The 25,704-nt window shown below is 34.3% G+C and overlaps 2 protein-coding genes across 5 annotated transcripts; one reads left to right on the forward strand and one right to left on the reverse strand.

Moving 5' to 3' along the window:
- Positions 1-1,219: 1,219 nt before the first annotated feature.
- On the reverse strand, positions 1,220-8,041 carry LOC128221107 (uncharacterized). Of its 2 annotated transcripts, XM_052929561.1 has the most exons (5): positions 7,872-8,041; positions 7,652-7,694; positions 4,455-5,765; positions 3,432-3,539; positions 1,220-2,476 (listed from the first exon to the last, which is right to left on the reverse strand). In XM_052929561.1, exons 3-5 carry the CDS (start codon positions 5,367-5,369, stop codon positions 2,321-2,323), a joined length of 1,179 nt encoding a protein of 392 aa, XP_052785521.1. In that variant the 5' UTR covers positions 5,370-5,765; positions 7,652-7,694; positions 7,872-8,041; the 3' UTR covers positions 1,220-2,320. The 2 variants fall into 2 exon arrangements, with proteins under 2 accessions (XP_052785521.1, XP_052785530.1); XM_052929570.1 differs by having other exon boundaries at positions 4,455-7,694.
- A 6,085-nt stretch (positions 8,042-14,126) lies between these two features.
- Positions 14,127-18,745, forward strand: LOC128225217 (uncharacterized). 3 transcript variants are annotated; one of them, XM_052935307.1, is made up of 5 exons: positions 14,127-14,238; positions 14,369-15,230; positions 16,171-17,449; positions 17,911-18,018; positions 18,216-18,745. In XM_052935307.1, exons 3-5 carry the CDS (start codon positions 16,553-16,555, stop codon positions 18,342-18,344), a joined length of 1,134 nt encoding a protein of 377 aa, XP_052791267.1. In that variant the 5' UTR covers positions 14,127-14,238; positions 14,369-15,230; positions 16,171-16,552; the 3' UTR covers positions 18,345-18,745. The 3 variants fall into 3 exon arrangements, with proteins under 3 accessions (XP_052791267.1, XP_052791265.1, XP_052791266.1); XM_052935305.1 differs by having other exon boundaries at positions 14,369-14,402; XM_052935306.1 differs by having other exon boundaries at positions 14,369-17,449.
- The last annotated feature ends 6,959 nt before the right edge of the window (positions 18,746-25,704 follow it).

Raw genomic sequence — 25,704 nt, forward strand, 5'->3', positions numbered from 1 at the left:
ATTTGATATGTGGTTGTTATTGTCGTATTCTATACAAAGCACATCATTCTCGCCAATTTCGTTCAGTCATCATTCCCTACAAAGTAATTGTTCGGTGCGTAGTTGCCATTAAAACACCATTCCGAGAATAAAGAGTCGACAATTACTAATTTACTGAAAGCCTTTGAATTTTTAATTGGAAGCAAAGCATATCAACAATTTATACATTCACGTCATTATTTCAAATACACACGAACATTCCTGTTTACAGCGTGGCAGGCTTTTTTATATCCTTTCAGACACCTCATTATTATATTTCGGGATGTGTTCTTCAGAAATTGCAAAGCGCAACGAGTGTTGCACATAATATTCATAAAAAATTATTTTATGCCGGACAACGATTTTACTGGCATTGAAAGAAGTCAACTTTCTCTGACGCATGTCAACAGGCACGATGTATCTGTCAATGATGGTTTGTATCCATTATCTGTGTTCATATATGTTATGCTTCAGAACACTTCGACCATTTGGTAATAGTATGCCCTCATAGTTATGGTTTTCGGTGCAAAGTATATGCCTACAATGCATCTGTTTCTGTAAGAAGGATTAACACTTAATCAATATGTACTTTGAGTAAGTGTTTGAATGGCTAAAATTTCACAAAGCATTTTTAACTGTGGGGATACCAAGATGGTACAACCAACATGTGTTGATATTGAAATGTAATTGTTTTTATACAATGCGTGTTTGTCCATTGACGTTGTTTGTCTTTCGGTAAGTCTCTGTAAGTATTTTAATATGTTTGGGGTATTTTTCAATTAATTCTCTTTCAGTTGCATCTTACCTTAAAGGTTATGGCTCCATTTGCAGTTAATCACTGTAACAGGTCGTTGAACAGAAGTCAATTTATAACAATGTACGATGTGTGTGCTTTACTAAACTTTGTTTTACATGTTTTCGCTGGCTATTAAAAATCTTATTAATGCTTAAAACGATTCGTTTTGAGAAAAGTGTATGAGGCTAAGCGTTTAAAAATAATTTCCTAATGCACCCCTCTTGCAGTGTTGCAGCTATTTAACGACGCATGTGATTAAAGGTTGTAATGCCGAGCCTTTTACCATTTGTTTTACATTGGTGTAGCCTTTATTTAAGTAAAGTCCTTTTAAATAAATAAAATATTGCAAAAAAACAATTGTATGCAGTGTGTCAGGATGACATTGAGGAGGAGTCCGAAAACGAAGAGTATCTTTTTTCAGAATTTAAAAGCTTTATAACCAGAAAATTACCAAAACATGTGATAAATTCATTATAACAGCAATGCGCATCGGTATATGTTTAAGAACATTTCACGGCTGAGATTATCAATAACCAAAGGGTTGCCGTCTTTGTTGGTCCTTTTAAAGTTACATTTAAGGTCCTATATTTAAACGTGCCCCTGATCCTTATACAAACAATCAAACGCTAATATAAGGGAAAAAAATACAACAACAACGCCTTAACTGGTAAAATACCGTTTATTTAAATATGATTAAATGGTTAAAACATTCACATTCTGCGTTATATAGAAATTTAATCCGTTTATTATAATCCGGTTACCAAACCAAATTATCTTCAAAAATGCAACACCAGGAAGTATATGAAATAACCAGAAAGGAGTTCACTGTAAGAATAACGTTTACGAGATGGATTTTAAAACTGTCGTCTCAAATCTACAAAAGTACGAAAAAGAGTTAACAAACAAGTACTTAAAATTGATGTTCTCCAGAACTGATCAGTGCAAGGGAAATAATCAATCAAAACTGAATCCTCTTTTTCTTTCAAGGTGGTTCATCTTTCAAACACATGCTTCTTCATTTCATTTTATTTTAAAACCAACTTGTTGGCATCTTTGTAAGTCATTTTGTAGTCACGATCTATATCATCAAATAAAAAACAGGCTTATTAAAATAATCACCTGTCTAAATGAGAAAAAAGGCGAAAAAATGGTCATATACATTTTTTTAATAATTTCATAAATTTAAACATGAATATGCTGCATTGTGTAGTAATCTTATCCGTTTACCTTAAAATCTTACATATTCGGTAACCGATCCAAATTATTTTCAGGAATGTAACGGAAAGGATTTGACGGTAAGAAAAAAGATAACGAAAAATGCTATCCACAATATCTACAAAATACCTCGAGGTGTATACTTTATTAAGCCTGGTTCTTACATGAAAAGCGATTGTCTGTGTGTTTAACTTTTTGCAAACGAGCTTGGCTTTATCAGATGTCATTCTTGTCAATACGATTTTGCTCAGAAGTAGTTTGATATTGATGTTGTTCAGATATATTGCAACTTTATGTAGATGGCAACAAAGGGAAATTATCAGCTATAACTGAATCAACATTTCTTTCACGGTGGTTCATCGTGAGCTTCAGTCGATCCCTTTCAGCCGTTAAGTCAGCCTTAACTTTTTTAAGTCTTTCGTTTTCCATTTTGGAATGTTCGTATCGCTGGAAACAAACATGGATGTCTTTGTATACATCTAAACAGCTGGGGTTTTTTTGTTTTGGTGGTGATCATGCAATATCGCCCAAGAAATCAAAGACATTTGAAAATACTAGGGATGCAAAAGAATGGCAAATTTGATATTCGAATATTCGGTAATACTTTCGATCGAATATTCGAATATTCGGTTACCAATATGAATGTATAAGAAGTGTAGTAAACAACTTTTATTGTTTGCTTTATTAATAGCCGGGGCATTTTAACCCTTCTTCGTCGTGGCCGGTATACGCGAAGGACCCTGATTTTCCAAACATTGGCAATGAAATTCCCCATTTACAAAATTACAAAGGCAATAGCTTTTGAACAAATTTAAACGAAAATTTCAATTCCAGTGAAAAAGGCGAAGATCGTTAATGCCTGGTTGAATGTCATGATGCACCAACGGGTCGTTCTGTAGGATGAGAGCGGCCTCGTTCTGGGATTGACATCTACTAAATATAACTATGAAAAAATCAAACCTACTCGGAAATTAGATAAATAATAAAACGAAAATCGAAAATAATTTTTTGTAAAATTACGGGTACTGTTAATAGTCTCCGACTATGTGTCCCTTATTAACATATGACGCGTGTATAGTGTCATCACATTCACGCCTCCGGCATTAGGGGCCAATCGTTGTAAAAACAAGACAAGCCAATATATACAACAGCACAGATGTAAGAAAAAGGTTTATTATTATATTCACCAAACAAATTGCATCGAATATTCGAATACCAATTTTGACATTCGAATATTAAACGTTTGATCGAATATTCGAATATTCGAATATTCGTTTGCATCCCTAGAAAATACAATACATATACTTTTCAACGGAGTAATCGCGAACAAAATTATTATGTTGTATGGCATCAATCATATTGTCAAACTTGATTATTTTTTTTTTAGAAATATCATGGTTACCGTAATGATTTTGTTTTCTCTGTGCTTTTGATGGATTCTGGACTTCTTTGCAGAACGCCTATTCACCTCCATTCGTAAATTGCGCCTTCGTATCTCATCTGGGGTAAGCTAAATCGTAAGGAAACGTGTCTTTAATGAGTAACAAACAAGAGCATATGTTCGATAATAGTCGTATTTGACATGCACAAAAAAGTTATTCTATGGATTAGTATATTAAATTTGAATTCAAAAGAATTTGGTCTTTATATAATATGTATAAAATGTAACAAACAATTATATCTAAAAAAGTTTTTTTTTCTTATTGCAAATGGGTCGATAAAATGACCAGATTATTTGTATAGCGAATCTACGTTATGGGGTTAAGGGGCATAGGAAACCATATCGAGTGTGAGCAGACCCTAATATGGATTCTTTCGCCCCTTTGCCCATATCGGGTCACCTACTGACCCAGTAATGGAATTCTCACGCCGACAACCTGATGACATTGATCTATTAATGGGAAATGTTTTATTTTTTCATCGAAATCCGAAATTAGGCGCCATTTTAGTACGTTATAATTAATTGACACTATATGGAAAAAATGGGGTCACCACGTGACCTGTCCTGACCCATTGGCGTTGCATCATTCATGTCAAAGGCTTGATATAATATTAAAATTTGTATATTGGTATCTTTCCATCGTTGGATATTATAAAAACACACATCAACTTTTGTTGGATTGATTTACTGCATATGTCAGTATTTGTATGTAAAATAACATATCTTAAGATATAAAAATATGAAAGAACTCCAACTTCAACGTAATGTATATTCGATTTCATATCCGCTCGAGGTTTCGGCCTTATAAGCATCCATCAGGTTGTGTATTGTAAACAAGAAATGATTAAAATGAAATATTACAATATGTTTGCCTCTCGGTTTATATTTATAGATGAGTAAAAGCGAAATGAGTCAATTATGTTCTTTCATTGATGTTACTAAAACTGTTTCTCTTTCACCCCTCGTGTTGTTCGTTGGTGTTACCTTATAATCCTTCGGTTCCTCTGGTTCTAGAACAAGCTCGTCCTCGCCTCTCGTCAATCTTTTATACTGTATTGCAAATTTTAGCTCATTCTTGATGTATGGTGTCATTTTTGATGTCGATGATTCACTAAGTTCCCTATCTTCTGAATCCAGTTCTTCAAGGTTTAATTCGTCGTCTTGCGTTGTATTGTGGGTAGAAGTAGAGATATGATGTGATTTTGCTATGCCGGAATCTTTCTGTACATCGTGACTAACTACACCAAACATACCAAATATGTCAACATCCTCGTCCAAAATGGAGTGACCTTCGACGTGTTGGATGTTTTTACTCAATTTCGAATGCAGAGCAGTTTGAACATTTGTATTGACAAATGTTTCAGAGTTGCGTCTTCTTTTTGTGGTTAAATGTTCTTCAACGTCACTATCAATATAAATGGTGGATGAATGGTCCGAAATTACAACTGTTAAAGGCGATGATGTTTCCGGTGAAATCGATACCAGAGATTCATCAATCTTGCTGAAAGTTGGCATATTACCATTTGTCCGTGTTTCATCTTCCGATTTACTTTCTGGAATATAATGGTCTTCATTGCCATCATTGTCTGAAATTATTTCGCTTATTAGTTGCAGTTCGTACTCTTGTTCGGCGTCATCCTCGTCATCGTCAGTGTCTGTCTCCTCAGGGGAATTAAACTCCCAAATATTATGATTCTGTTCGTATTGAGAAAGTGGAGTTGCGAACAGAATAGTGTCTGGTGTGTCGTCTAATAGCGTTATGTGTTGTAAAGAATTCGATTCTGTTATTTCAATATTATCAGCAGCACCTTCGTTTATATTGCTGGTAAAGAAAATACTTCCTGGTGTTGCATCATTTGCAACTTCAATGGACACCTTAACAGCAGAATAATCACTCATGCAAATTCTTAATATTCGGCGAAATGGATAACAAGAAAAAAGCCCTTAAATGTTAATACTGAAATGATATCATAAAAACAACTATTTAAGCATATTATGTACAATAATATGAATGTTTAAGAAATAAAACTAACTTACTCGTGATTAAATCGCGAATAAAGGATATACAAAAGTTTCGTTTATATGTGTTTAGTTTCAACTAACTTTTCACAAACAACATGTATTTAATGTGTTTACGTTGCACATAAAGTTATTGCATAGGAACTTATTAAGTAACCATTGCCTTGTCAATTTATCTGTTCAACAAAGTTATTAAAACTGTTTCATTTAACTGTTTCGCAGGTGAATGCCCTGACATCTTCCCTGTGAAGCACTGGGTTGACCACCTCATCACCTCTTAAACAATCAAAACATTAAAATAATTTAAAAGATATGTCAAATTATTTGTAGAAATTAATGATGTAAAAGAACAGAATGAAAAATGAAATATAGTTATAAAATAACACTTATTCTGTTATATATGAATATCTATGAGTGATCACCTGATTGCGATAGTTCTGCATAATGCAAAATCAAGGAACGCTGGTATTGAAGAAAGAAAATGGCAAATACAAGGAAACATGTTTAAGTATCCACTCGCTATTTGTTCAATATAACAAGAGTTATAAACGATTGTGCTTGTCATGTCTTCGCATATGTCGGTATATTGAGTGTTCGTGGTCAGCAATGCTTGTGTAAATATGGTTACATTGTGACACAGAATTGAGGTAAACACATTGTGCTGTGAATGAGATAGATTCCGTAACGCTTATTGCAAAAATTAGTCGTACTCTTCCTTTGCTGTTTAGTATAAGGTACAGTGAGTGTAAAATACACTGGCCCTTATTGGCACATTTCGTGAAGAAAAACTATCGGTGTCATTTTTAACCCCAACATTATTTTGTCGAGCCTGCTCACTTACGTGTGTCTGGCCTTGCCCTCGCACAAAATTGACTTACAAAGTTAGAAACCCAACCTATTGCACGAAAGCGATGGTCACTTTGCTTATTCCTATTTTTCTTGTCTTTACGTAAAGTATATTGTGTGTTATTCTTATTACAAACTACATATAAACATGTCCCGTGAACACACTGTGCCTCCAACAACTTATGTCAGATGGCTAAGTCAAGATTGTGGTCAAACTATAGAGTGTTTATCCTTGTAATGCAAATCAAACATTTGTTGCTCTGTAACTGTGTAAATCCTAATTGGATATTGAGTTTACGTTTTGGTGTTATGGGTGTGCAATGATTATTTATGCAGACATATTTATTTCAGTGCATTTATAGTTATATTGTATTTTTAATTTTAAACTGCCAGTTCATTCACAAAAAAAACTCCACGACATTTCAAAGCTGCACTCTCACAGATTGACAGTTTTGAATTTTAGTTTAATGTTTTTGACTCAGAATCAGCTTTTTTTATCAGAGTTTGCATAAATGTCTTCAAATCAGTCATTTAAGATGACTCATAATATAACAGGTCTCAATTGTTTTGAAAACTGCCGCAGAACTCGTTAAAGGGTTAGTAACACTTTTAGACGTAAAACATGAATTTTCGAACTTAAATCTGACAAACTGTCATCTGATCTTTTGTCAGCAATCCAATATCAACGGCTTCTAGACATTTACGCAAAATATGGCTCATATCAGGAAACAAAATTAAAAAGTTGACAAATAGGGCCAATCTATGTGAAAGCAGCTCTAGCAAGAAAGAACATGCTACGAGTTGTTAAAATTACTAGGCGTAAAGACTTTTGGTAAGGAAAAACCTTCTTGGAAATACAAAACCGATGCGCAAACAATCCTGGATAAAAAAGGATACTGCGGTGTCTACCTTGGGCCATTCTAAAAATGACATATCTTTACTTATGTACTGGTTGAGTAAAATTTGGCACGCTTGAATTTTGAAAGAAAATATATATAAATATATTTAGTAGTATAGTAACGAATTACTGATAACCACTTTTTTTCTGCAATTATTGTATGGCTTTAGCAATTAATCAGTATAAAATTCTGAATGAAACTTATAAACGAAAAGGCAAGAGGAGTGGTCCTGTTAGGTTGTTGATCAACATGTTATGGCAGCAGTGCACACATCTGTCCAAAATTTATTTAAAAAAGGATTATTTTACCTTACGTGCACAGTTTCAGGCGTAATGATGGTTGCAATATCAAACAAGACTTGACCGATTTCTGTAGAGTCAAAGGTGCTGACTCTATGTCAAAATTGAAAAAACTTACCATTTGTATTTGCTATACATCATATTTGGAAGCCACCTTTTGCCTGAAGTGAAAAGCAAAAATAATGTATATAAAGGTATAGTAAACAAGGAATTCGACCGTAGCAATGAATACATGTATAATCGCAACATTACAAAGTGATGTGTCAACCTACAATCGTTAATGATTTGATCAAATACTTTCCTTAGATTTATATTTATTGTTTACAAACAAAACTAACCTGGTTCCATGAAAACGAGCCTAATATTCCAACTCACACGCAATCTTGATGCCTTTAGTCTGTTTTATTCATCTTACATAATTAAAATAACATTTCGCAAGGGTTGGTTTCCCATTTATGCAACTACTAATTTTGTACTCCCGAGTTCACCTACTTTTCCACGACTTCGTAAAATGCTGGTCAAACACAATTAACGTTGATCAGAAAATTCCACAAGGTCTTGGTTTTCCAGTGTTGCATGCATCCTATAAATGTTCGGGATCCCAAGTTCAAATGTTTACAACTACTGTGTAAAGTGCTGGTTACTTACACTGACATTACACAATGAACTTTGAATTAATTTTTCAAATGCATGAAGCCAATGGTTAATGTCGATTAAATTAAATAAGATAAATATCAACATTATTATTTAATTAAAATAAGACATTGCTTGTAGTTCACATTCGATAACTCGCTTGGTATGATTTAATAGATCCTTCGGCCATGCATACGATCAAGTCTCAATTATTTGTAAACTATTTTCTTCATATTTTAAAATATCATGTTCTGTGTCCTAATTAATATTTAAACTTTACATTTTTTTGTATACATAAACCCTGCTTATGTTGGCAATGTCAAAGCCCAAAGTCATTTTGCCGATTTTCCACCTACTCGTCTCTGACTCGCAACATTATACTGTTGTGGTTTTTCAAAAGCCCTCAAACAACGTCAAATCACGGTCAAACACAATTCAACGTTATCTTGATTTTGACAGTGCCCTGGGACGTAAACAAAGACTTTGTGGGATGTTGTTCTAATAAAGATATATATATGATTGAGAATGAGTACCATGTGTTCCTTGAATGCAAGACTTATGATAAAATAAGATGTTATTATGAAGACAATATTAAAACTGCAAATTTTTCGGTGGAAGAATTCTTTAGTAAAGTATCATGCAGATACTATAACAAATTCTTAAAAACATGCAAATTCATACACGCAATTATGCAAAATATCACTCAGCGTTTATATGTCTCTGCAAAATTTGATATTCATGAAAATGACGATCGTATGACATTGATGTATGATTTTTTGTATTTGTTTGTGTGATTTTATTATTGACAAGTGTCCGTGAATAATTTGATATTTTAAAATTTAATTGGATTGGATTTGATACTGTATACGTTAAATATAGAAATGCAATCGAAACTACAGGAATAAGCCAAACATTCAAACTTAAAATTGTTCATAAGTTATTGTAGTGTTGCGTTCATGCTTTGTAACAGGTTAAAGATACATGTATAATAAGCCTAGTACTTGTTTCTTACATAAACAGATATTGTCCGTGTAATGAAATGTTTATTACAAACGAATTTGCTTTCTCAGATGACATTCTTGTTAATACGATTTTGCCCAGATGTGCTTTGATATTGGGTTGTCAATAAATAACGCAACTTTGTGCAGATGACAGCAAAGAAAAATATTCAGGCAGAACTGAATGACCATTTCATTCAAGGTGGTTCATCTTGCCAACACTTCTTCATTTGAAGCTTGAGTTGATCTCTTTGAGACGTTAACTTCTTCAAGTGTTTCGTTTTCCTTTTTGGAACTTTCTTATCGCTTTAATCAAACATGGATATGTGTATCCATGTTTATGCAACAAAAAGTTGTTGTTTTTTTGTGATGATTTTGTTGTTGTTGTTTTTGTCACAGAAATCATTGACATACGACATTTGAACAAAAATACCTGAGCGTTACATTACGCTAGCACCGAGATGTTTTTGGACAACAGGATAATGCCTTTGTCGTAAGTAAGTTAACCTTTATGATAATCGCTAACACATCAGTGTAAAGGTAAGTAATTTAACGAGAGTTTAAACAACCGGGCCATTATCTTTAAGAGAGTAATAGCAAACGAAATATTACCGTAAAGAAATAGTGTTTTTTTCCATCAAACTAAAAAACAATTAGAACAATTGTCACGGTTACCTAAATAACTCTCCGTACTGTTGGCCTATTCACCTCCATTCATAAATCTACTCTGGGTAAAACTAAAGCATAAGGGAACGTTTCTATAATTGTAACAATTAATTATATATGTAGAAGTATTTGACACTTTGACACAATGATAAGGTTTCCTATATACATGCACCAAGCGTTCGTCCCGAATACTCCCGTATTTCCCTTGCGAAAATGGAGGTTTCAGCTTCATCGTCTTGGCAATTTTGCTGTTCCTGGACTTACAGAGAATGCACTATACAATAACACACCAAACGGTTTTTTACTACGTTTGCATTTACTAGCCTACAGTCTTAAATACTTGGCAGTCATCTTAACCTGTGAAAAGAAGAGGTAATAGATCTTTAGCATAAAATTGTGTGTGTTTTTTTTTCAGAGAATAAGCTGCAAAATGTTATCCTAGGTCATTGCATCACCGCCATTTCGTTATTATTTAGTTTGTTTACTAACATTTAAAATGACTCAACTGATTTTTCATTGAACATACGGTTACAACTATTGAAAGTGTTTTTATAAGATTGTTAAGGTTTTCCAAGCTATGATGCAAAACTGGTATCCCAGTTATTACTTGTATTCGTATCGCGTGATGAACATTTTGCGAAGCTCAATCTATTTAAATGTATGTTCTGATTTATTGTAAACGTATTTATATTAACAGCACATATCACTAAAATTCTTTTAAGCCAATGTTCTTTTTAATATTTGGGTAAAATCGTTGCACGTGACAGTATTCGTTCCAGATAGCGTAGACCGAGGCTAACCCTACAATAGTATCGAAGTGTATATGGAATACCGTTTTATACGTCAACGAATACATTATATAAGGAATAGAGTACAATATATTTTAGTTTGAGTTCAATATTGATCAAGTTTTACATATTTTAGTGTGTGTTTGTTTTGCTTTTAATTGCCATGTCTTCTTTATCTTCTGTTTTATTAATTAACGTATGTGTTTCAATTGGTATCCAATGTAAAAGCATAATTAAATGAATTTATTATGACCGTCGTATAACGTCAAAGAGTAGTTTAATGAAACTCGTTCTTCGTCCAGTGAAGTGTTATAAAACATGTACCTCGTCCACAGTGAAGTTTGATAAAACCCGGCTTCGTCCGGTGTGGTGATATATAACTCGTACTTTGTTCGGTGTAGTGTTATAAAACGTCTAGTTCATCCACAGAGCATTTAAACGAAAGTCGTATTTCGTCCAGTGAAATGTTATAAAACTTGTACCAAGTCCACAGTGAAGTTTGATAAAACCCGTGCTTGGTCCGGTGTAGTGTTATAATAACTCGTATAACGTCCAGAATGTAGTCTAAGGAAAATCGTATGCCGTCCATTGAAGTGTTATAAAATACAACTTTGTCCAGTGAAGTGTTAGTTAACTCGAACTTCGTCCACATTGTGGTGTCATTAAACTCGTAGTTTGTCCAGGGTGAAGTTTAATAAAACTCGTACCCCGTCTAGTGTAGTGTTATAAAAATTGTGGTGCTTCCATGGTGTAGTTTAATGAAACTTGTCCAGCTATATGCTAGTGTTACACTTGCATATAATTACAATTTGCAATAGACCATCTCAAAAAAACAGAAATGCTGTTTTCATGCTTTGGATGTATTTTGTTCTTTCTCCAAGAATGTTTATGCATGTATGTGTTATATAAGCTCAATTCCATTTCCAATACATAATGACAAACACCTCACAAGAAAATACTATACCAATACTATACCATTGTAACGTGCGAGGCCAACAAGGCCAACAGATCCCTTCAGAGAAAAGCATACTCGAACCTGTGGTGGTGGTGGCGGTGTGAAAGCTTATTTATACTCGCACTCGGGCCTTGCCCATTCGGTGAGTGCTCCTTTAAAATTGTTAGTCATTTAAGGTTGTTGGAGCATAGTGCACAGACAAAATGTAGCCCTGGTTAGAGCTATTCTGGTTCTTTAACGTGCTCCAGTGTATAGCACTGTCACAAGGGACTCCCATTTAACGTCCATCCCGCAAGACGATTAGTATTTTTAGTAATGCGACGGGGAATCGAACCTGCGACCCCTGGACTGATAGTCAAGTGTGTTATCACTAAACCACGGATCCGCCACGCGTGGGGCTCAACTGGTCCCTTTATATATAGGCCCTGAGCCTCCACACAGAGAACTGGTTATGCTAATTTGCATATTACCAACCAAGTACATCAACGTACTATGAAGTTCACGCACTTCCGCCTACATCGAAACGTTACAATATTATTTTACTAACGAACTGTTAAGATGCGTCAAATGGTTTAATTAATATGTTTTCAATTACAAAGCAACGGCACGCAACTCTGACATTGTGAAACCTTGTTTGAAAAAAGTAACATTTTACCTCATCCACTAGGTTCTTCGAAATTAGCACCTTGCGATATGTTTTACGTAACGCGTTTACGTAACGCGTGCCAGTGACTACATTTAGAGTTTCACAGCATTCGAAATACGAAGGAGAAAACTGTGCAGAAATGAAATATTCATTTGAAATATTCTTGTTTTGATTCGAATTACAGCAACATCAAGCAGTACATTTGCACTGTATTTTAACTTCTACAGCATAAACGCAACATTTTAACTTCTACAGCATAAACGCAACACATCCTGTTATTTTGATCAATATCATTTTCGGCAGTTTGAGATCTATTAAATAAATAGGGTAATATCGTTAGATAGCAATATGAGTTTAAATGTAGCAAGTAACATTAAAGCCTTCAAATTGAATAGTGTTTAAGGTAGTTGAATGTGAGTTAATTATAGTATTGCGTTTTTCTTTTCGTAGATTCTAGTATGTATAAAAATACCCTGCAGCAAATTTCATAACATTCGGTACCATCTCGGGACCATTTGAACAGATATATATCACAATTTGCCCAAGACCCTGTGCTGAAATAACTGAGACAAATCGAGAAATCTTCACATACTTTCCGTTCCATTCGGGATTTTGATCATATTTTCTGGAAGGTAGATTTTACATTACATGACTACACTCACAAAACGTAAAAAGCTGACAGTCTTTCATCGCTTTAAGCGCTTTGATTTAATATAATGGTTAAAATCATCTTTAAACCAATGGAATAGCTGTGTTCTCGAAGGAGATGGCTTTAAATTGCATACGGCTCGACTGTTTTGTTCCCATATTTATTTGATGAATCGCCAGTATGTTGTCCGTCCGTATTAAAGTTTAAACGATATAATTTGATTATTTTGTGTCGTATTCGTCATAATTCGATTAAATTGCTGTAAGTACGCAGGTATTTGCCATAATCAGATCTGCAAAGAGTACACATTATTTTAAAACGTTTATTTGCTAACTGACTTTTAATAGTATGAATGAATCATAGCAAATAAAAAAGACAACAACAAACAAACAAGAGCGTTGCATACAGACGCCAACGCTCGTCCGTTTGTCAAACAGCATCAGTCAACACATATTTTGGCCTGGTGACTTATCCGATAAAACTTTATTGTTAGTATTTGAGATTTATATTAAGCAATTCCTTACATTTATGCATATAGGGGTAGGGGTAAAGACAAGATAAATATGTTGTGCAAGGGTCTGCTTTGTTATTAAGATGAGTTCATCAAATATGTAATAAAACTATGTTAGCATTGTGTTGTAACCCTATATGAAGATTAAACGTTCCCTCAGCTGTCCGTAAACTCTCTAAAAATAAACATAAAACCATGTTGCTGTCTACACAATACGTACATACTTTGCCTATTGTTTATAACATACAGTTAATGATAAATAATACAAACTCCAACGGCATTTATAATTATAAGTATCCATTTTCATGAATTGATCAATATTATTTTACCTTTTGCTTTCAAGTTTTATTTATACTCGTTGCCCAAATATGGGCATGAGAGATAACAAACTATATGGCAAAACATAAAACAGACGAAAAAATGGTTTCCTAAATTATTAACAGCAAACTAAACAAATATTGATAAATACAACCTTCCCATAGTCAAACTGGTATTCCACATTCGGCTATAAATAGCCGTTCCCGTTAGTCTCGGTCCAAGCCGTCTAAAATTAGCGATGTTATGTTTAACAGGCTTTCTTTTATATTCATAGATTAAGGAATATGTTGGTTTAAAAGAATATAAATCTTATGTTTTCTTAATGCATTTGCCCTCCAAATATTCAGAAAATGGCTGAAATTGATTCAGCTTGTAAATTGTTCATCACGCGATACAAACTATTTGGGAAACCAACTTTGCATAATAGTCTGGAAACCCAAAAACAGACTAATCTTTCAAAAATGTTTTTCATAGATTTATTACTGATTATAATTCTGGATTGCAAGGATACATAAATATTCAAAGTGTCCCATGGAAACAGGTGAGTCATTTTATATGTTAGTAAACAAACAGAATGTAAACGACCTCTTGATGAGTAGTTATTCGTGATATGCAATAGCATATGATAACATTTGTCATCTTCTTAGGATTTTTTCATTCTCTTTACACAGGATCAACATGGCTGTCAAGTATTTAGGATTGTAGGTAAGTACTTTGAAACGTACAAAACCGTTCAAGACACCAAAATCATAACCCATTATATCTCTTATACAATAGATAGCTGAACCCCCTCCCTCCCCCCCCCCCAACCACACCCCCTCATTTTTGGGGTCGCGGTATTCACGCGCTTTTGTATGGAATACTCCGCACTCAGTGTGTGGTTCGCGGCACACAGAAGCTCTTAAAATCGTTCAGTTTTATCTGATCTGAAGGACTCAGGTAAAAAAAACAAAGGGTTATTTAGGTCGATATCTAGGGGGAGTGGCGTAGGATTAGAATAGGGATAGACTAATATAATGTCATACTGAATATAGAGTCTTTTTAACATTTTGTTCACCTGACCGTGTTTACATTAGCCACTTCTGTCAATATAATCAGCCTAAATCGTCTAAATCAATGACGGGTGGTTTTATTCATTCGAAATTCATTTTCATCTACCAAAAGATAATGAAATGTTGTATTAAACATTCAGAATTAATGTTATTCATAGCCATGTTTCATTATCCTTCAGCGATTATTTGCCAGTCGTCCAGATAATTGGTGTAAATCTAAACGTATATAACAACAGTTAATTTGTTACTCCTAAAATGGATGGTCTATTATAAATTTTAAACTGAAATATGTTTTGCTTTTGGTTACATGACCAAAATTAAGGGCATTCAACGAAATCGTGACAAAAAATATTGAATTTATGCAGGTTTAATTAAAACTTATATCAGTATTAAAGGCCTATAAGCTGGAATTCGATGTAAGCCAGTGAAAACTTAAAATGGTAACGAAAAACAACAGCGATAACAACTACAACACAACAAGGTAAGAAGTTAAGAAATTAATTGAGTTATATACATATAAAGATACATAAGAACATTTTAAAAAAAACAAGTGATCAACTGGGAGAAGTATTTCATTCAAACTATTCTGGATAAGAGTCGGAGACATATTCTGCAGCGTAATGAGAAAATAGCATAATGTAGATTTCATTTTAATTTAAAGCCTCTGGCCCATAATACAGTCATCCATATAAATACACAGATACATTCCCATGATATCATGTAAATTATACACGAACTTTATGTTTGCGGCGGAATGTGTCAACTGTCATCATTTAAATGTTTTTGTTTATAATTGCTTTAGGCGAACTAAACAAACATTACAGCAAAGCTTTAATGTTTTAACACTTAAATAAGAGTGCTGTAATGTCGAAGTTAACCTGTTATCTATATCTTTATTTGCCAATGTAAACAAAACAAGAGACTGAGGTTTTCAATGACCATGTCTTCTAAATAACCTTCTGATAAGTTATATAAGTATATTAAAGTCTTGTTGTCAAATACTGACAATTTGGTCCCTTGTATCTACTGTACGCTATATTAAATATCATAGGACAGATAAAATACCAACACTGGTACATTATTAAAACACAATCAGTTTAACACCCTTAGAATATATAAACTGTAAGCTATTATATATTAATTAAATCATAACCTTCTTACACTTTTACCTTGAAATGTATTTATAGTGTGTAACCGGGTATACGATTTATATAGCGGCACTTATACTGTCTCGCTATAGAGCTAGCTTTTATAGCGACGCGGTAGAGTGTCTGCCTACAGAGCGAGAGGTCGTGGGTTCGAACCCCGACAGGAGCACATAGCAATTTGTGCAGTCTGTTACATTTGGCGCCCAACGTGGGGCCGCTATATACATCGTATACCCGGTTACAAGTGTAAAAATTGTATAACATGCTTTACAGTGGATAATGGCGTGGTTGGAGGAAGGTTTCACGAGGCGTAATCAACGCTATTCTTCACGGAAAGAAAGCCAGCCTAATTCTTCTAAAAGGGAAGTGGTGGTCGTACACTTACGTAAGACTGTGTTATTCCCGTATTCCCTTCAAACGCACCGGAAAGAGGGAGTCTTTGTGTAGAATGGTATAAATAATGTAAAGAAAAGCTTTACTATCACAAATTTTCTTTGGGCATTCTGTTTAATCAATCGCATACTTTTTGCATTACACTTTTTTGTTGTTTTTGTTTTTGTTTTTAGCATATTTTACTATATGCTTTTTATTAAGAGACATACTTATGTTTCTATGTAAATGTTAAATTACTTGTACTTTTTGTTGGACACTATCTATGTCGGGAAGTCCTGTATCTTTAATCAATAATTTCGAAAATGATGGAACACCAGGAGATATTTTCTTTGAGAGCACTTTAAACGATGGTATTGCTGATAACGTTGAAATAACAGATACTGATGATTTTTGTGAGATAACATTATCAGACAAAGATTCAGATAATCTTCTTTTCGCGACCCCTGTTCCGAATTTCGAAGAGACTGATGAATATACAAATCATCTATCGCCTGAGGACACAGACAGTGACGATGAATACACCAAACAAGAATACGATTTGCAACTAATAGATGAAATTATTCCAGACCAAGATGAAACTGAAGACTATCTTACTCCAGAAAGCAAATCTGAAAATGCAACATGGACAACTGGGAATATGCCAATTTTCAGTAAGATTGATGAATCCTTGGAATCGGTTTCACCGCAACCATCGTCGCCATTAACTGACGTCTTAACAGGCCAGTCACCTCTTATCTATATCGATGATGACGGTGATAGTTCACGAGCCAAACGAAGACGACACTCGGATGATTTTGTCAGTACAAATATACAAACTGCACTGCATTCGAAGTTAAGCAAAACGATTCAACATGTCCAAGGTCAGTCCATCCTGGACGAAGACGACGACATATTTGGTATGTTCGGCGTAGCAAGTTTCTCTGTACAGAAAGATTCTGGCAAAGTTAAAACACATAATACCTCTATCGCTCCTCAGTACACAGGACATGAGGAGATACATAACCTAGAAGAGTTGGATTTAGACAATAGTGAGATATCGTCGACTTCAATAATGACACCGTTAATCAAGAAAGAGCTTCAGTTTTCAATACAGTACAAGAGATTGACGAGAGGCGAGGACGAGCTTGTTCTAGAACCAGAAGAGCCAAAGCATTATAAGGTAACACCAACAAACAGCACGAGAAGTGTAAGCGAAAATGGTCTAAGTTACATAGATGAATGAGGCACGATCAACCAGACCTATTTCGCTTTCACCCATCGATCTTAAAATTAACACCAAAAGAACAACATGCTAATGTGCTTATAGTATTAATTCATTTTCGACGTATTGACGTCATTATTTGAATACATACACAACCCGATGGAGGCTAATATTGCCTCAGTGTCGTACTGATAGGAATTCAAATATAAATTATGTTGAATTTAAATTTCTTATAACTGTTTTTTATATTTTCAAATGTTATTTTACAATCACTTAAAGGTATATACATATATGTTACAAATCATGGCAAGATACCAAGAGACAAATATTGGCCTCTTGAAATTTCATATGTAGAGAAATGCTGCTATCAACCGTAATTGTCTTGTTTAAACATTGAAAAACATTCACCTATGCTTTAGCTCACCCAAGATGAGATACGAAGGCGCAATTTACGTATGGAGGTGAATAGGCGTTCTGCTAAAAAGTCCAGAGTCCGTCACAAGCACAGAGAAAACAAAATCATTAAGGTAACCACGGTATTTGTGTTTATTGGTTTCTAGTATGGAATTGCATTTGGCGACAGAACCAATCGTATCTGTTTAATATTTCGTTAGCTACTACCCAATTGAAGAATATTTACATTGTATTTAAAAAAAATCTTAAATGTCTGTGGCAAAATAAAATGTTCGTCGCCAAACAACATATCCTTGTTGTTTTTTTCCAGCGATATGAACAATCCAAAGGGGAACACGACAGACTTGAGAAAGTAAAGACTGACCTTACGGCTCGTAGAGATCAACTAAGGCTTGAAATGAAGAAGCATACCTCGTGTTTTCACCTTAAACCACCTTGAAAGAAATTATAATTCTGCCTGACTTTTTCCCTTTAATGCAGTCGAGAGAATGGACAACAGCAGTATCTATTACTTTTGGGCAAATCGTATTCAAAAGAAAGACATCGGAGAAAGCTAATTCGATTTTGGTCAATATTTGTTTACAAAGACGATCGATATTCATGTAAACAACAATTTGACGAAATACATACCGTGGGAAATTTTGAAGATATTTGAGAAGTCAATATCAAAATATATGTCGTAAACATTAACCTTACAGTCAAATCCATTCTCATCATTTCAAATACTTCCTGGTGTTCCATTATTTTGAAATAATTTGGTTGTTGATCATGATAAAAGGATGAGACATTACGTATATGTTTCAATCAATATATACACACAAAATAAACAGGAAATTACCAGTTAGGACGTTGTTGTACTTCAATTGTTCGTACATCTTAACGTTCGATTATTAATAAAGACTAGGCCCCAAAATCAGGAAAATACTTAAGTCAAATCTCAATCTGAGTCTCAACTCATTTTATCACATAGCATAAAAAGTAATTAAAACATTATATGTTTTACACCTTTTAAAACCGCATTTTTTCATTAAATATGTTGATTAAAACCTTTGGTCTAGATTGGTCAAAGGGAAAATATTCTACGGCCAAAAATGTACTTGAGTGCAAATCATTTTTTTAACAATAACTCAAGTATCGTTCTGGCTCTATAATCAGTCGAATTCTTTGAAATATTTACAAAATCTTTTTATCACTCAATCTATCAGACAATACAGTTTTAGAAAGTATAAAAAAAACATGTAAGATTTTGTATTATACCATGCTTTTATGTTATAAAAAGCGTTGAGATTGAGATTTGACTTGAGCAGTTTTGTAATATTTGGGCCAGGGACTCATTTTATTAAAGGACCTTAAACATAATATCAAAATGACCAACACAGATGGCAACAAGTTTATTTTGTAGACAATCTCAACTATGTTTTTAACTTAAATACTGGCTTAAAATATTCAGAAAGACATCAAAAATTAGGTTTTAATTTATAAAAACAGGCCTCAGGATATTGATAATGCATATCATTCAACAAATAATATTATAAACACAAAGTCTTTCAAAGTCATGAAATGTTAGTATTCATGTACCTATGTGCATTGCTGTGATGACGTTTCTATCACATGTCTTTAATAAATTTCTGATTTCAATGTTTTGATATCTGAAAACAAATGCTTTTCGTTTTCGAAATATTCCTCCATGCAGTCCTAAGACACTGCATTCAATAGTGATTCGCAAAACTCCTTGCGTTAAAAGGACTATACGTGTGAGCTATTTTAAGGTAAATATTAATGGCATGATGCTCAACATTACAGCCTTTAGTGTAAACGATATTAATTTTAGAACGATTGTGAAAAAATATATATATTTACTTTTGCGTAGTCACTCTCGTTAGCACTATGTAGCGTGGTCTTGTTTGCTCGAGGAAACCAGAAAACCCCATCTGTCCGGCTTGTTGATCACAAACCATGCTCACCTTTTATTCACGCGCAACATATCTATTATCGCAGAAAATGCGCACCAACCATCAAGTTATAGTTATATGACAGGCGGAGTGACCGTAAATACAGCCCCATTGGCTGACATACACAACGCAAAATCTGATACAGGGAGTATGTATCGGATGAGTGGCAGTAGGCTGACCTTTAAACACCCGCGACAGTTGAAATTTTTAATGATTAAGCCAAGTAATAATAGGTGGCCTATCTGCAGTTTCATAGGCTGAAAATGTAGTTTGTATTCTAATGGCCGATACATCGTGTACTTTGGCAACCTTCAATTGCTGTAAAAGCATTTCCCGGCATAAAAAAAACATTTTTGAGTACGATATCTAGCCTCTGACATACACTGAGTCCGTTGGACGATAAAAGGGATACAGTCCTAGATAGCATACTACAATGTCTGAAAAGACTTTAAAAACTCGGAATGCCACACTGAATCCATTAATGTTCTTGTGTGTTTGAATTAATGACGTGAATGTATATACTATTGATAGGCTGGGCTAGCAATGAATAATTCAAAGGCTTTCAGTAAATAAGTAATTGCAGACTCTTTATTCTCGGAATTCGTTTATGACAATTGCACACCGAATAATTACTCTGTATGGAGCTGAACGAAATTAGCGGGAATGATATGTTAGGTATATTATACACCAATAATAACACACACATGTGTATAATGTATTTGACATATTCAGAATTTTAAATCTTGTTAAGTAAGAGAATATTCTTCTCCTTGTCTTGATAAATAATGCTGTGTTTTTGTTAGGGATTTCATTATATCTAAATGACACCAACATTCGGTCCATATAATGAAATAACAGGTTACTGCTTTTGCTGGAATTGTTCCAAGGTTGTTTGTCTTATGAATCGGTCAAACTGACCGACATTGCACTTTTCTGTCCTGGCACGGGTTGAGTATACCTAAAGTATGATATGAATCGGTCCAAAACAGACTGACATGGCGCTACTCCGTTCTGGCATGGATTGGTCATACCTTTAATATGTTATAAATCGGTCCAAAACTGACCGACATGACACTATTCCGTTCTGGCGCAGCTTAATCAAACCCTGTTTATGTTATTTCAGTATAATATTATATGCATAATTCGCGGACACATTTGAGAACATGTACATTTAATGTGACACGCATTTATGTATGACATACACTCTTCATGTACCTTATGTATGACATTGAATTACACATTATTTTAACAGACATTTTTACCCTAAAACTTAGGTATACATTTAACAAATGATTTATATTAATTTGAGTTAATACCAGTTTGAAATATCTTGGACTTGTGAATCAATTTCTAAACGTCTCTGTCTGAATAACAATGCTAGTATAAATTCCCAAAACAATATAACATTCAAGATATATCAGGCACGTAGCTGCCTATACGTGAGTTCGCGGCTGAATCCACATGATTCTGACAAAACAATCAGCCAAAGTTGCAGTTGTATTTGACTAGATGATCCTAAAACTGTCCATTTTCCAGAACTAAACAAAGCACCTCAGAACGCCCAGAATACACCAGATTGCACCTTTTTTTCAAACATTTCCGAGGGGGGGGCATGCTCCCGAAGCTCCTTAGCACAATTTAGAATCCACATGAATAGATGGCTAGCTACGCCCCTGCATATTGACAAGATATGTGTTCTAGACAATTATAAGATGAAAACTGATCGCTTTTATATTCATAGAGTTCATGTTGCTATAACAACATTATGTTTATTGCTGCTCTGCATGCTATATACAAGTCGACATTTTCTGGTTATTTCTTTTCAAGATAAAAATAGATTTTCTCTGAATTTGAGAAATGTGTAAATTGATCATGTCATAACTTAAACCTGTTACAAAACATCAATGCAACAATACAAGAAATTATAACAAATAATGTTAGCTTGTCCATGAGGTTTTCAATGTATTAATATAAATAACGAGAGTGCTACCCGGTCACCAGGACTGTCCATCGGGAAATCGGTCAAATGATTCCCGTTTCAATTGTATTACTATAAATAACGACTGTGGTACCCGGTCACCCGGACTGTCCATCGGGAAAACGGTCAAATGATTCCAGTTTCCATTGTATTAATATAAAGAACGAAAGTAATACCCGGTCAACCGGACTTTTCATTGGGAAAACAGTCAAATGATTCCCGTATTTGTCAATCTGTGACGAGCAGGTTACCAGGGTCCATGTTTCGAATAGTTCAAAGTCGGACCCTTGACTCAGACTAAAAATGAAGATATTAAAATGTGAAGAAACAAAATTACAATCGTTTTAAAAAGTACATGTTAATATAAGTGATCTTTTTGAAACAGAGTTCACAACCAAATTGCTATGCTTAGTAAATTGACATTAAGATTTGCAGGTTTGAGTCTGAACCAATAACGGGCCCAGGATCCATGAAATTAAACCGTGCAAATTATCGAGTGTGATCAATTGTTTTGCCAAAAAGTATGTTTGTCTTAATCTTCAATGTATTTGATATAGCTTAATAGACTCCGATAATGTTGTAATCAATTGTGTCTCAACACATGTGTTTTGTTTTTTGTGATTTGTGTATAAATGTCTATAATATTTGCCTGAATTCATGTGAACAAAGAAGAACAATAACGTATTATTAAATCTGAATGCGTCCAACTGTCACACAATTCATTTAAAATAATTTAACAATAGCAATTAAAAAAAAATCAATACTGTTTTGCTATTAAACGCAGTATACAATGCCCTGTCATTATTCTCTTAAGCAAACACAATGGACCGTATCAATATCTGCTCTTTAATTCATATTAGCTCGTCTGAGTTTTGAAGAAAACAATTAGGTATTCGTATATTTCGGTGTTGTTGTCTACGCCGTCGGAATCCAAAACGTTAACCTCGAACAAAACAAATAAGAGGCCCAAGATTGCCTATGCTCCACTGGAATGACTGTTTTGATATTTTTATATCCAAAGCATGTACATACTCAGAGGGACGCAATCAGTAAACGCCATGTTTTACAAGGGGCAAAGGGAGATGAACACTACACTTATACACAACTCTCTGTACAAGTTGTCTCCCTTACAGAATACTTTTAGTAGGGCTGCAGCATTTCAAGGACCATGATCCAGTAATGCATGGATGAATTTAGCTGGTTAAAGAAAGAAACCAAGCTCTCGTGGATATGTTACTAATATATTAGTTTGAACAAGATACAATCAAAATTGAAGACCGGAGACCGGATCGCGTTCACAAGCAAGTGTTTACGGACGCACGCACGGTCACACGGACCACAGACACCACGCCACGGCGTAAGCTCTTCTGGCCTTTGGTCAATAGAGCATTAAACTGTTCAAGATATTGAAATGAAACTTCGTACAAATGTGTAGAAGACCAATACACCTGTACATTTATTCCTTATAATGTGTTAAGTGATGCCAATTTTTGGAATATGTTCACTCTTTACTGCGCTTTCTTAGATGGACGCATATCCATTCAATAGCATTCATATTCGATGAACACAACAACTTCGGAATAACTGATTTATAGCACAAAATATATACACCTCAACTTAAATGAACAGAATGAACAGAACAGAATGGTTAAGAACGGATTACTGAAAGGGTTTCTTAAATGAAAGGAAGTATTTGTTAAACAATTCTTTAATAAAGTTATTAACTATTGGTGTAAATATAAGTAATGAATTGCGGGATTGATGTCATTATCGGGGATATGAACGCCATTGGGCTAGTCAAAGTACGCGAGGAGTCCTTGACCAGTCCAATTGCATTCATACCCCGATAATGACATTAATCCCGCAATCCATTTTTTAAAACGACTCTTGTGATTGGTCAAATGACATTTATTGTGGCAAACTGTATGCGACGTCGATGAAACAAGCGATGTCAATGTCACAACCGCTGTTCAAACAGCCAAATAAATACTGCGTTCAGTTGCTTTGGAAGCGTCATTTTCAGTGATGTTTTTCGACTTTCACAAAATCATCATGCAAAGAATGAGTGTAAGTATAAGCACACAATATCTTATAAGTGCGGTATGTTTACGAAAATATTTGGTTTGAGCACGGACTATCGTAAAGTCATTCGTTGTTTACTAACCGTGCACTGACGAATTCTTTTCACACACCGATGAACTATAATGCTAAATCATTCAATATCTATATGAAAAAAGAAACAAGTACAGTAGTCGAAAGTTTAAACATAAGCCCCGTTTAATGGCACAAGGTCTACGCCAAAGACATAGAACACAAAAAAAAACATCACAAACAAGAAACATGGAACTACAGCACTAAACTCCACAAACAACACACTACATATATAATATATAAAAACAACTATGGGTGTTTATCAAGTATTCTAAGTACCGCCTTGGAACGTTCAGTAAAGTTCAATCCTTGATTAAAAGAAAATACAATTTTCGCATCAAAATGGGTTGCTCTTGTTTGATGAAAATGTCTTCACAAAGAAGAAACAGCTATTGAATTTAGTCATGACCCCAATATCACGAAAATACTAACGATGAGACGAAACTTCATACTAGCACGCAGTAGTAATGTCTTAAACAGGTTTGTGTAAATAAAACGCTATTGCGTCGGTATTTGGTCTTGGTTTCCCACTCGGGATCCCAGCTGTTCAACTTCGTTTACTACTAACTAATGGTTAAAGGGAAGTAATCATATTTACGATTCATGTTATGCTTGTATTGATTCACTCCCATGACATAGCTTTTTTTGTATTTGCTTAAAGCTTTGTGATGCGGATTTCTCGAAAAAGCGTTACAGGTTGAAGTATTCCTTTAAACGCCCCAAACTCTTGAAAATAACACAAATTATATCAAACAAAAGTGGTGTGATTAGCTTGAACCTGTCTTTACGAACTTACTATTGTTCGAAAATCAGGGACCAGATAATATTGAAATCGGTATCAAACACTCATTATGGTATTTATTTTGATAAATCATATTAAAGCATGTTAAATTTGGCCATTTGAACTGCAATAAACAAAAAAAAAACGTTCTTAGATTATAGAGTAGTTAAAATGATAGAGTAATAACATGGCTAGATGTCATGTGTCATACAATTAAAGGTTCATATTCGTATTGTGTAGATACCATAACTTCCCTGAATCATAATATTGTGTGAGAAATATGTATAAGTGCTATCTGAGATGATGAAAGTGTTTAACTTCACGCTTAAAGGGACTGGACACCAGATTGGCACCAAAAAAAGTTTTTTTCTGTAACGAATCTCAGGACAATTATTTGATAAAATGTTTTACTCTATGATATCATAATTGTAAAAAAAAATGTAAAAAAAATCGAGTGTTGTATCCACTGTGCTACGAAGGCTTATCCTAAACAATTGGGATATTTAAGCTTTATTCCTAATTTGGTAATATCACGTGATAACATCGACTAGCCAATCACGCATAAGGAATGAATTCTACTAGGTAAACATACTTAGTACTCTTTTTAATGGAAAAAAATCGAAAAAAATGCGAAAACTAAATTAATTGTAAACTAAGTGGTACTTCAGGTAGTAAGTTTCAATGCATTTTACACATCGATTCCAAGTTTATGTCAGTTTTCGACAATTTTCTTCTATTTTTCTCTATTTCATCAAACGGTGTATGGCCCCTTTAAATGTTACTATATTGATGCTTTATCGTTTGGCCGCATGATTTGCGGTATCTATATTTTATATTTTGTTAAGTTCCTTATATGGATGAAGTCTGGCTTGACTATATTTAGAAACCGGTTTCGTAGCTTAAGTATGTAAACGTATGGGGATTTTTGGTCAGATGT

The sequence above is a fragment of the Mya arenaria genome, chromosome 2 (genome assembly GCF_026914265.1).
Source record: "Mya arenaria isolate MELC-2E11 chromosome 2, ASM2691426v1".
Lineage (NCBI taxonomy): Eukaryota > Metazoa > Mollusca > Bivalvia > Myida > Myidae > Mya > Mya arenaria.

Excerpts from the sequence above, each read along its gene's own strand:
- LOC128221107 (XM_052929561.1), bottom strand. The coding sequence starts at position 5,369 with ATGAGTGATTATTCTGCTGTTAAGGTGTCCATTGAAGTTGCAAATGAT. Across the intron at positions 3,540-4,454 it reads AGGAACCGAAGGATTATAAG|CTTACCCCAGATGAGATACG; the intron begins GTAACACCAACG and ends CTTACGATTTAG. Across the intron at positions 2,477-3,431 it reads GAGAAAACAAAATCATTACG|CGATACGAACATTCCAAAAT; the intron begins GTAACCATGATA and ends GTTTGTTTCCAG.
- LOC128225217 (XM_052935306.1), top strand. The coding sequence starts at position 16,553 with ATGTCGGGAAGTCCTGTATCTTTAATCAATAATTTCGAAAATGATGGA. Across the intron at positions 17,450-17,910 it reads AAGAGCCAAAGCATTATAAG|CTCACCCAAGATGAGATACG; the intron begins GTAACACCAACA and ends CCTATGCTTTAG. Across the intron at positions 18,019-18,215 it reads GAGAAAACAAAATCATTAAG|CGATATGAACAATCCAAAGG; the intron begins GTAACCACGGTA and ends GTTTTTTTCCAG.